This window comes from Gambusia affinis, linkage group LG19, assembly GCF_019740435.1.
Source record: "Gambusia affinis linkage group LG19, SWU_Gaff_1.0, whole genome shotgun sequence".
NCBI classification, from domain to species: Eukaryota; Metazoa; Chordata; class Actinopteri; order Cyprinodontiformes; family Poeciliidae; genus Gambusia; species Gambusia affinis.
Window position 1 is genome coordinate 9,499,873 of NC_057886.1, and position 12,233 is coordinate 9,512,105.

At 39.3% G+C, this 12,233-nt stretch overlaps 1 protein-coding gene across 17 annotated transcripts in view; it reads right to left on the reverse strand.

The window, feature by feature from the left end:
- Positions 1–12,233, reverse strand: part of mapk8ip3 (mitogen-activated protein kinase 8 interacting protein 3) — a 31,338-nt gene that overhangs the window by 9,451 nt on the left and 9,654 nt on the right. For 4 of the 17 annotated variants that reach the window (XM_044100932.1, XM_044100927.1, XM_044100929.1 and 1 more), the window contains 15 exons: positions 11,365–11,470; positions 9,979–10,210; positions 9,784–9,886; positions 8,757–8,875; positions 8,126–8,137; positions 7,255–7,272; positions 6,388–6,445; positions 5,375–5,527; positions 4,476–4,524; positions 4,125–4,276; positions 3,854–3,910; positions 3,594–3,761; positions 3,052–3,211; positions 1,301–1,351; positions 451–537 (listed from right to left, as the gene is read on the reverse strand). In XM_044100932.1, the coding sequence (XP_043956867.1) occupies positions 451–537; positions 1,301–1,351; positions 3,052–3,211; positions 3,594–3,761; positions 3,854–3,910; positions 4,125–4,276; positions 4,476–4,524; positions 5,375–5,527; positions 6,388–6,445; positions 7,255–7,272; positions 8,126–8,137; positions 8,757–8,875; positions 9,784–9,886; positions 9,979–10,210; positions 11,365–11,470 (1,525 nt within the window). The remainder of the gene's footprint in view (positions 1–450; positions 538–1,300; positions 1,352–3,051; positions 3,212–3,593; positions 3,762–3,853; positions 3,911–4,124; positions 4,277–4,475; positions 4,525–5,374; positions 5,528–6,387; positions 6,446–7,254; positions 7,273–8,125; positions 8,138–8,756; positions 8,876–9,783; positions 9,887–9,978; positions 10,211–11,364; positions 11,471–12,233) is intronic. The other 13 variants (XM_044100937.1, XM_044100939.1, XM_044100934.1 and 10 more) reach the window with 9 other exon arrangements.

The window sequence follows — 12,233 nt, forward strand, 5'->3', positions numbered from 1 at the left end:
CAGTGCAATTATCCTGGGCTGCAATACCTGTGGAACGATGCCAGAAGTTGGTTGACTCCATGCACCACAGATGTGAAGCAGTCATCAGAAACCGTGGTTTTGCAACAAAATATTAGTTTAGGATACTCAGCTAGGTTCACTTATCAAGAATTTCTTTGTTTGTACAGTACATTTTTGAGTTTCCAAGGAAAGATGGCAACACTGCTATTCTTTTGAACATGCCATTTCTTACTTTATTTGAAATATTATTATTATTATTTAAGTTTTGATGACTTTGCGCAATTGTTTTGCTTTGGAATAGAATGTACTGTGTCCCCAATGTATCTGTGTTCATTAAAGTACAATTTCTTTGAAGAATTTTGACATTTACTCATTTTTCTAAAGGCACTGCTATTATTTCGAACACAACTGTATGTACCCACTTAGCTCATTTCAGTGAAATCCTCTCACCTTCCTGTTGGGGTCTTTCTCCACCAGAGGGCGACAGTACACCGGAACAGGCACATTCTTCATGCGGTTATCCTCTTTCTCATTGGTCTGCAGGGAAAAGTGAAGAGTCGTCAGGAGACATGTGGGGAGATTATATGTTTTGGTTCGCTCGTAGCATCTCGAAATCCCCTGAGCACTGACAAAAAACTATATATAAAACCCTAAAAAGCACCGTTTGACGTCACAATATACGTGAAACGGTGTATCGTCTTTTTGACTATTCCATCTTTTTGACTATTCCTCTATCTGTAATGGTGTTCATTGCTTCAAAATATTAAAGTCTAAGCCACGTATGTAACAATATTAATATACTGTGCGTCAATATCTTTGAAATTAGATTAAGCCATGGAGGGAAATGAGCAGCAATTGAATGTTTATTCTAGAAGCCAAAATAGCTAAAAATTGATAAATAAAACAAAGCATCACAGTCTCATTACTATAAAGTGTATTAGTTGCTCTTTTTTTTTTAGGTTAAACACTAAGATAAAGCAGAGTTCTTAAGAAGTGTGTAAAGTAGGGCAGGTTGAGACAGACAGAGGTCAAAGGTAAAAAGGCTGCCAGGGGTAAGAAAGTTTTGTAGCAAATATCCAACCACATCATGCCTACAAATAAAACGTTATCGCTAAAATTTCATGCAATTCTGGAAGTCCGCTAGATCACAAGTCCTACGTTTGGGATTTTTTTCTTTTTTAATAAAAAAAAATGTCTTCTTCTATCAGCTACTGAGAGGGTCAGAGATTCAGGTGGGAGGTTAAAAACAGGAGGGGGAAGCCATGAAGGCGCATGCTGGCTCTCTGTCGGTCTCACTTGCCTGTTGTCTCTTCAGCGGGCTGTCCTTAGCGCCGTCCGTCTGACCACCAGTCTGCGGGAGACCAGAGTTAGAGCCACCTGCCTACCAACACACCGCGCCGTCGACCTTTTTCCAGCCAAGAGAATCGACCTCTCTCTGCCAGCAACACTTCAAGATACACTTGAAGCCGGACATTTATGTACACTCTAAGACAAACTGTTTTTTTTCCTGTCTGACATTAAATCAGACTAAATCTTTCAGTTTTAGGTAAGTTAAGATGACTTTTTCCTTCTTTGTTTATGTTGATTAATTCTGATTTCTTCAAAATTTATATATTTGCTTAGGATTCGGCAGATTTACCTGTAGGACTCGTTTCAACCTTTTAGGTTTCTCACAACAATTTTTTTGAGTTTTGGCCCATTCCTCCTGACAGAACTGATGTAACTCAGTCAGAATTATATCAGGCCTCTGTGATGGCAACTCCTAAATGTTGACTTTGTTATATTTAAGCCACTTTGATTCAGATTTGAAGGCATTTGGCTCATTGTTCATCTGAAAAACCTATTCCACACAAAGCTTTAACTTCTTGACAGATACCGTGAGATTCTGCGCTAATATTCCCACATGGTGTTCTTTCTTCGTAATGTGATGTTTTGTTATATTCTGAGTGTTTTATGTTGTTTTTATGACTTCTTCCACACTGAGTGACCTCTCAGCCCATCTCACTACAGGACTTTTTCTGACCTGAAAGAGGAAACGTTTCATCCAGTTTAAATCCAGATGTGAATGTGAATATATTTGACTTCATTGCACACTTGCATGCTTGAAACCAAAGACAAAAAAAGGTAGAAGCGTTCTACTTCTATTATAAGTTCTAACTTCTTATTTCCAAGGACAGGACAATTTCCAAGCTGATAGTAAAGTTACTGTACTGGGATTTTGTGTTCGTTTAAGAAGACCAGAACTTAAAAATTAGGTTACTTTAAAATCCTCATGTATTTAAAAATAATTCCTACACTTCATAAAGTTTACAAAGAAGGTTTAGGTCCCAGTTTCAATCTCTCATGTCTACCTGTTGACGCTGTACAGTAACGTGCAAGACGTCTTATGTTATCTGTTTTCCTTGTGTTTTCTTTCAGGTTGTGATTAAGATTTTACTGTAATCTTTTATTGTGGTTGTTATGCTTTCTTGAGGTCTTTAGCTGCTCTTTCAATTCTTTTCAGTGTAGTTTTGAGCCATTGTTCATTTGGTCCGAGGAGAGCGTTGGTCTTCTCTGAGAACAATTCAGAAACATCTTTCCTCTTAGCACAAAAGCCGAGGTCCTCTTATGCTCACTCTACAGGTTTTCTATAAAAACCAAATCTGAGGACTGAGACGATCAAAACGGTTTTGAGATTTTTCTCTGTGATTTGGTTCATTCTCCTCATTGCCCGTGTGCAGAAACTCGCAAGTAAATCTGACTGATTTATGAAGATCATCATCCGCCTGCCTTACTTTAATGGCATGGGGCAAGTTTTTCCCATTTTGAGGAGAAAACCTGTAGCCTTTTCTCGTTTTTGGATTACACGCTGCTCAACATGCTGTCGTGTAGCCAAACAGGACTGAAAAACAGCCAAACTTCAGAAGATGTGAAGAACCATCGATCACGCAGGATCCGAAATTATTACAAGAAATTCTTTGTGAATTAAGACATAAGGAAATGATTGGACTTTTAAATCTTGGGAGGTCTCGTAGCCATGAAGGCGGGGAGACCCCTGTGTGTGTGTTTCACCTGCTTGAGGCGAGATGGCACGCTCCAGCCGCAGGCCTGCATGATGCCGTCGTCGCGGCGCATGTGCTCTCGCACCTGCCTGTACTGCTCACGCCGCTGCTCTCGGCGCGCCATCAGCGCCGAGTCACTGAGGAGAGACGCAACACCGTTACTGGCCAGTCTGGAAGCAACGGGGTTAGGGGAAGAAAGAGAGGGGAGAGAAGGCGAAGCGTTAGCAGCCTGGCCAGCCAGCAGCGGGAATCAGAGAAGAAGAAAAGATGGAGAAAGGAAGCAGAAGCAAAGCTGCTATTTCCCGTTAGGGAACATTAGTTAGTGGTCTTGTTAGTCCTGAAACTCTGTCTTTTTTAACTTTATGCCAACAACATTGTTGAGCACACTTCTTCTGCTGCAATAATTAGTTGCTTCTTGTCAAAAGGAACCAACTACAGCAGAAGCGCTCTGATCTGCAGGCTGATGGAAGCGAGCGAGCATCCAGGCGTGCTGCAGAGTAAGACCAGAAGGACAGACTGCGTTTAAGTTTGTTTTCGGCTGCTTTCGCTCACTCTTCAGGGAAGAACTCCAGCGTGCGGTTGGAGGTGGAGATCTGGCACATGGTGTGACTGCGCCGCTGGTTGAACGCCGGCGAGGGCGACTTGTAGTGGATGTTGACGCTGGAGTAAGGTCGCTTGACTGGAGGAGGGCTGGACGAGGAGCTGAAGAGGCGTGCAAAGCTTTGGGACAGAGAGAGTCATAAAATTATCTACTTTCGCTGTTTTTCGTTTTTATATTCGGTAAATATTTTAGAACAAAAGCTGAAGCTTACAACTGCCAGATGGTGGACTTCTTCTTCTCCTGGATGGGAGGACTCTCCCTAGAAGCCCTGGGAGGACAGAGGAGAGTAAGTTCATAATATAAATAAATAGTTCAATTGAAAAATGGCATTAGGAGATTTCATAAAGTAACAAAATAAGATGAAATTAGAAAAAAAAGGCAATGGAAGAAACAAATCAGATTTGTTTTTCTTTTAGACAAAAGAAGAAAAAAATTGAGATGCTCTTAATTTTTCGTCAAAAGTTGCATCTGTTCATGAGTACCTGATCATCTCTGTCCATCGCACCGCCTCCTGCAGCTCCATCAGCCTCTCTTTGTACTGGTTCCGCTCCATCAGCACTCGGGCCATCTCCACCCGAGTGAAGCGGCGCCGCTGGGTCATCGACATGTCCCCGTCCTGCATGGGCGACGAATACTGGGCAGAAAGAAGGAGAGTACACTTTTACAAACCAATTTTAACTAAAGGAACTCATTCCCGTCTTTTATTGCACAAACCCTAACGCAGCTAAATACACGTCCTTAATGCACATGAAGTTCTGTTCTCTTTCCCTTGTGTCTGCCAGTGACAGTAGCGGTACTGAACGTGGTTTGTAGGACAGGTTGAGTTCACTCACGTCATCACCAACTTCGTCTTTGGAGTCCCGAGATGCTTCTGCTCTTAACCTGAAGTCACAAAGCGACACACAACAACTCCGTTACATAGGATAAAAATGATTTAATTTAGTTTTTAGAGTGTTAACTTCTGGACTGCAGCCATGCTGTAGATGCAGATGCTTCAAGGAAAACACATTTTTAAAGAGGAAGTCGTGTTCCTTTGGATGATCCACCATATTAGCAGATCAGACACAATTCCCAGCAGAATTGTTATATTATTATAATTTTTTGTTTGTTTTGTTTTTTAAAAATTCAGCACTTTTAACCTTCTCTCAGGTTGTGAAAATTTTTTTGCCTGTATAAAAGCTCAATTTGACCTAAAGGTTGAAATCCATCTTCAGTGTTTCCTCTAAAGAAACTTCCTAGATCATCATCCTAGCTCACAAAAATCAGACATACAGTATGAATCTAGGGCTAGAAATGTGATTATTCTGGAAAATGCAAGGACATATCATTTAAATGTGCAGCGGTGCTTTGACATTTCAATTAGCGTTGAATTTCTGCATCTGGTTAATTTTGTCCAAATCGTGAACTTGGGAGACCGAAACAGTTTTTTTTTTTTTTTGGTGGGTTTGAGAAAAACAAACAGAAACTATGAGCTTCACATTTGAATATTTTTCCTCTTCCCTGTTATATTTGCACCCAGGAAGAGAAACAGGTATTTAACACTATCATGTTACTGCTGCTGAGACAGACCTGCTACTTTACCCTCCCTGGGTTTTAGGTTACAGGTCAACAGGTTCTTGTTGTGAACCAACTGTGGAGCTCTCTCTTCCTGAACCTTATCGCCTCTAAAATCTTGCAAGACAAATAAAAAAAATAAAAAAATAAAAATAAAAAACAAAAAAGGTTCTTTCACCTCTTGATTTCTTCTTCCAGCTCCTTGATTCTGGCGTCCACCTTGTTCTTGGACTGCCTCACCGCCTCCAGCTCCTCCTTCAGCACCTCCTGCTCACTCGACAGCTCGTCCACTTTGGCGATAAGGTCGTTTTTTACAATGTTCAGAGCGTTTCTGTCAAACAGCAGAGAGACAAGAAGGTTATTGAAATATGCTGTCATTTTCTAATGCAGTTGCACCTTCCACATGTAACATCTCAATTAGGTCAGGCTATCATATCACTGAAAATCTTTAACATTTATTTGAATAATCCAATTCCAAAATGAAAGAAATATCAACAGTAAACACAGAAATGTGTTTATTTCTCTCCGTTTTGATGATCATAGAATGAAATCATCTCAAGACAATCTAATCTAATGGTATCCCTGTTGCTTGTGTTTCATTTTCTACTATACTTTCTCATTCCACTCAACTTTCCATATATATTCCATATTGCCTATGAATTGACAGCTTCTGTAACAATGTCCTTTTGCGACTTAATAGTCTTAGATTTTATTGGTGCTACATAATATTAACATTTTATGAGAACTAAATTTGGGTTACAAGTTATATTTTTCAAACAAACAGAATTAAATTCAGGAAACATAATACACAAATTTCACTGTTTGAGTTGAATTACTGATAACTACTGAATTATATTATGTTTAAAATAACTTTTTTATCTTATGTTTGGCAAATAAATTATTTACTTGTAGTCATTAAAATGATCAAAACTAATCTTTCCCACTTTTTTGACATGTTTTCATGTCTTTCCCATTTTGAAAATTAGCGAAAAGTAGTAGTTTATTTGTACCTCGGGGAAACGGGAAGTCAGGGATTAAGAATTAAAAGTGTTAGACCCTGACAAACGTTTAAAAAATGAAGTACTGCATAACAAGACTTTAGACACATTTTTAGGTCATGTCTACACTTACACAATGCCACACATACATCCAATCAGACTGATAGGAATTCATTAGCAGGATCATCCTTACTTGGTCTCTAGAAGCTGTTTGTTCTCCGTCAGAAGATTTTCCACCTCCTTTCCCATCCCTGAAACAGACACAATTATTTCTATATAACTCGTCACAGACACTAAACAAAGCCTGAGACAATAACTGATTCTTAACTAAAACCCCTTAATTCAGTTTCAAACATTTTATTATTCTTTTTAAATGTAATTATTATAATTAGAAGTACAGCATATTTGTAGGATAAGATACCATCTTATGAAACATTCAAAAATATTCCAGTCTACACAACAAAATATTGGCACTACTGTCTTGTTATTATTTTTCCTGAGCAGCTTCAGCAACAATGTAAATATTGTTTGCTTTCTTAACCACACAACTTAGTAATGTCATGCTCTGGCTAACAGCCATACATTAATTTCTTCTATTATTTAGAAAAAAAAAAAACAGCAGAAGAAGTGAAAGCAGCGAGCACAATGTGAGAAAAAGCCAAGCTACAAGCTTTTAAAGCAAAAATCTCAACAGAAACTGAACATCATGAATGAGGGCATGTTGAAAACAAACATTCAGTACAGTCAGTGTTTTAAAGAGCTAGTTTTAATGAAAAAAAATAATCCAAATGACCTATTTGTATGTCCTTGCCCCTGGTAATAAAACGCTAACGTTGAGATGGTATTTAGAGACACTAGTATTTAGCAGGCAGATGCTGCTATGATAATTTTGTTGACAGATATGAAAAACTGTAGAGGTGCAATATGCAAAGGAGGCAACAAAAAGAAGTATACAAAAAGAGACACAAAGCAGATTTTAAAAAGGGAAAAACAGGATGATATGTAAATAAGTCAGGAAGGATTTAACTAGAAAATGTGAGCGTGAGAATCGACACCTTACCGAAGAAATCGTCACGGACTGCAGGCAAAAGAAGAAGAAACGGCAGGAGGAAGAGAAACGATTAGACAAGAAAGAAAAGGAGAGAAGTCGAAGAGAAGCATTTATTGATTTAAAGTGAAGCGGAAGGAGTTTGTTAAACGTGTTGCAGCTCAAATGTATTCATTTGAAAGCAGAGGATTTATTATACTATCATCACATTTCTCTTTGATTCCGTTAAAACACAAAACCGCTAAAGGCCATTGTGATGCACCTGAGTTTGAAAAGCATTCATTCATTGTTCTCCATGCCAGCTTCAGATTCTGGAGGAAAGTTTCAGGATTACTTTTGGATCATAAACTCAACTGTTTTATATTTGTTTTAGATTTCCATGTGTATTCTGATGGGATCTCATGTGATAGACTTCCACAAAGTAGAGGACGAAGTAAATCGATGCGAGGTTTTTCAATGTTTGTTGACAAAAACTGTAATTTTTTTAACTACTTATCAGGCAAATCATTGCACCTTTTGGGCGTTTTGCTCTTTATAAAGTAACACAAATACAATAAGACGATATGAGCTGTACTTATGGTGCACCAAAAACCCAAAAAGGACTTGGATAAGGAAATCATTTTTTTTATTGTCAAATCTTGACATTAAAGAATAAAAAGGTTCTAAATATTAGAATTTAAAAATAACTCACAATGTTAGGTCTGCTGATTTTGAAAATGATTTAGAAAAATTACAAAAGTCGAAGATTTGGATTTTTCCAGCAGCTTGATCAGGCAGTTCATTAAAAATAATTGACATTTAAAACAAAATTACGGACAGAGTAATGTCTCCTCTGTGAAAGATCAGTTTTGAATTTGAAGAGTACACTTGAGAAGATACACACCTGAAAACTCGCCTATGGGAGTCACCAGCAGACGCACATAAAAGGAAGAAACAAAAAAAAGAAATGGGTGAAAGGTTAACACGGGTCAAATTTCTCCCTGCTGCGGAAAATTCAAACAGTTTGAATAAGCCGCAAAGCACGACCACGAAAATCCCAGAAACAGAAACTGAAAGAAACACACATTTAAACTGCACAAATATGGAAGCTGAGAGAAACAATGGGCCTTTAAGATAAACAATGATTGTGATGAAGTCGAGAATGAACCAAACGTCTTATAATTTCATAAACCTTCCACTGCTTCATGATAACAAAGGGTGAAAAACAAGCACTTTGGTATAACAAAGAAATAATGAAAGTAGCACTACATGAATGGACTGCTGGGGTTGACAGTAGCTGTGATCCAGTGTGTGAAATTGCATTTTTTGTTGGATGGCGTTGCAGTGATGCCCTCTCCATGCAAAGAAAACCACATTCCCAGCCTCGCAAGAAGAATATTTCTCTGCTAAATCCAAGACAACTGGTGCAACACGGCCATGCATCGCAGTAGCACCAGAGTAAAGTCTCATTTCGGGCTGTTATGAAACATAAAACCAGAGATAACGCGACAGAAACATGAAATTGTTGGCCGTACCCAGCAGCTCGGCACCGGCGTCGACGTCCCCGATGATGTCCGACTTTGCGTCTTTGATCTCGTGGTACAGTGAGTCCGTGTTGATGCCGAATGCCTCGTTAACAATCCCCTGAGAAGGACTGGGGGAAAATAATCAGTAGAAAAATAATAATTTTCCTTGGCCAAAATCCCTCCTACCACTAACAACCTGTTTTTGTTCTGAATCTGTTCTGAATCTTACGTCAATGATTCAAGCATTTCTTTTGTAAGAGGAAAATCCTGGGCTAAGGCTTATTTACTGTTGGAAGACAAAAACTGTCCTGACGTAAACACACAGTTCTACTTAGTGACATGCAAAAGTTTTCATAGCTGTAGAATGTGTTAAAATGTATTCACTGTAAACAAAATCCCAAATGAAATCAATAAAAATCCTTTTAAGTGTTTTGTGTGATAAACCAACACAATGAGGTGCATAATTATGATCTGGAAGGGGAATGACATCTAAATCTGAAGAATGTGCTGCGTGTTTGTACCCAACTTTGTGGAATAATACTTTGAAAGTCCACACTTTGCAGCAGTTACAGCTTTATTGGGATACGTCTGTTGTCAACTTTCCACATCTACATACTAACAATTTTGCTAATTCTGTTTTGTAAAATAACTCAAGCTCAGTCACCTTGGAAAGAAAAACTCTCTGAAAGTACATTTTCAGTTCATCCATGCATGGTTTCTCAAATTAATTTACGTCTGGACTTTGACTGGGCCACTTTAACACAAGAATACGTTTTGGTTCAGGCTGTTTGCTGATCATTTGATGCTTGGGTGCTGGATTGAACAGTGATTCGTATTTATGCTGTTTCATAACCTAATCCTGCTCTCAACTATTCAACTGTTTTATCTGTCTGGTGTGTTCATAGGTCTTGATGTTGATTATGCTTTATTAGAGTAAAGGGTGCTTAATTTAAATACTCGACACACCTTTCAGATTTTTACTTGCAAAAAAACATCTTAGAACAATAAATGGATTCTTAATGCTTTGGATTTTTACCTGTTTCCACCTCCATAAACCCTGGAATCCATTCCCATCTCCAGCTCTGGGGTGGAGTCGATTATTTCCTGAAATTCGGACCATTCGTCGCTGCTTCCCATACCTGGAGAAGAGTCACACACCAGCCGTTATGACATCTTTCCTGAACCGTAAGCGACAGCAGATGAGACGGAAGCAGAAGTGGCATCCTCTCACCGATGCTGACGTTCCTGGTTTCCTGGGAAACCTGCACCTCCATGTTGCGACTGAGACGCTTGGCGCCTTTCCTGCGGTTCCCGGCGCGCATCATGTCGAAGTCGCAGTGCGGGGGGAAGCCCTCGTTGATGGGGGTGATGGTGGCGGAGGGGACAGAGGAGGTGGGTGTGTTGGACTTGCTTCCTGTGCTGCTGGGTGTGGCTGCAACCGAGTCGGACTCTGATTCGTCCTCCTGGATGAGCGGCAGTAGAGACGATGAACGCATTATGTGAGGATCATTACAAATATTTTAGATTTTCCACTCAGAGCTAAGAATACAAACCTCAATCAGAGTTTCACATTAATTTATTCTAATAAGATGAAAGTCCTCGAGTTAGTCCAGCATCTTAAAATAAAACTTTCTTAGATATAGTTCTCATCTTAAATCTTCATAAAAGCTCATAAATACCTAAGTCATTTCAAAGATGAAGCCTGAAGTAGTTAGCGAAAATCAACAAGTGATGAATTAATATTGGTTTCATTTTGGATTTAGCAACTTATGACCTGCAAAACAATAACTGCTATCAAATTGAAATGGGTGTTTCCAGAGGGAAAAAAACCAGCTGTAAATTTTAAAGCAATGACTCATGAGAGTTATGATTGGCTGCTTTTCTCATTTGCTGCAGCGTCCATCTGTGCTGTATGGCTAAAATGATTGTAAACAGGAATAATAATATTGGGAATTTGTTATGCTACTTTTATGTGTTCTACTTTATATCAGCGCAACAGCTAAGAAATGCTTTTATTGGCAACTCTGCTCAGGAATAAATACAATGTTCTTTGTTATATCTTGGAAAAGCGTTAAATTGCTAGATGCCAATTAAAACACAGCATTGACCGAAGTCCACTTAGAACATTAAGGACTATCTTTAAGGATTTTTAGTTTCTCTTGCAGTCAAACAAACATAACATTCACAAATTTTTTAATTAAAAGCTTAAAAAAAAGACTACATGTGTACAAAAAGTGTAGCACGACGACGCACGGTGGAAACCCCACAGTAAAATAATCACACAGTAAAAAAAAAAAAAAAAAAACTGCACGAAAATGATCCAAATAAACGTGATCCCTGCATGCTTGAGTCAATGTTCATAAACATGCAAATTAGATTTTAAAGGACCGGATTGGATTTGTGGCTGATGTGGTTGAAAACTTTTGTTTCTCTTTGAGCGACACAAGCAGGCCTGGGAGGAGTGGTGAGAGAGCAGCAGTGATGCCAGCCCCTCCGTCCTCCACTTCCCCGGCTGTTGACAGGGAGCTGTGGACGAGGACAGGGCGTCCCCCCCCTCCCTCCCCGTCTGTCCCACCTGAGAGGCGGAGCTGAAGGTGGAATGGCCGAGATTGCTGACCTGCCAGATGTCTTTCCCGGGCATCATCCTAGCCCCCCCGTGACCCCCACGTACCATCCCCTCGCCACCAGGGTACAGGCTCAGCGACGGCGGGCGCTCTGCTTTGCTGCGGGTGGAAGGGGAAGAGAGAGAGAGAGAGAGAGAGAGAGAGAGAGAGAGAGGGAGGGGTGGAGAGTCATGTGAGACTGTGCTGGTTGCCACGGCGTCTAGCAAAAGCATTCTGCCTACTTCAAAGTTCGCCATGTTACAACCACAAACTTCAAGGTGTGTCGTTAAGGTTTCACAAAACAATGCATAAATATAAAGTACAACCTGAAATGTGTGGCTTGCATTTCTATTTACCACATGTCAAACTCATTTTCATTTTCATTTTGGGCCACAACAATGTATTGTTGCCAAAATGTATTGGTAAATCCCGTTAACAAACTGCTAATGTAATAGAGAGCTGGCGTTCTCTAGACTCAATTTGTACTTCTTAAGACAAAATAATATTGAACATCTTTTCACACTGATTTATTTCTATAGAAATAAAGGCTGTTTGGATCTGACTGCTATCTTGAAGTTGTATTTCTGTGACATCCTGAAACATTGCTACAGCAGGCCAGTTTACAGGCTGTAAGTTTGACACATACACTCTTACATAAAAATTTTTAAGATTTGACTCAGATTCTCACTTCAGAAAACTAAGTGTAACTGATTGTCAAGCTTTTCAGTTCTATTGTTTTAACATTTGTCATCAGTTGTGTTTTACCTCACAGTTATTTGGAGCTTTTGTGTTTCAGTTGCATAAGTTTGTGGTTGTAATGAGGCAAGATATATATATATTAAAAAAAAGTTTTAATACTTTCGCAAAGCACTAGATGTTGATC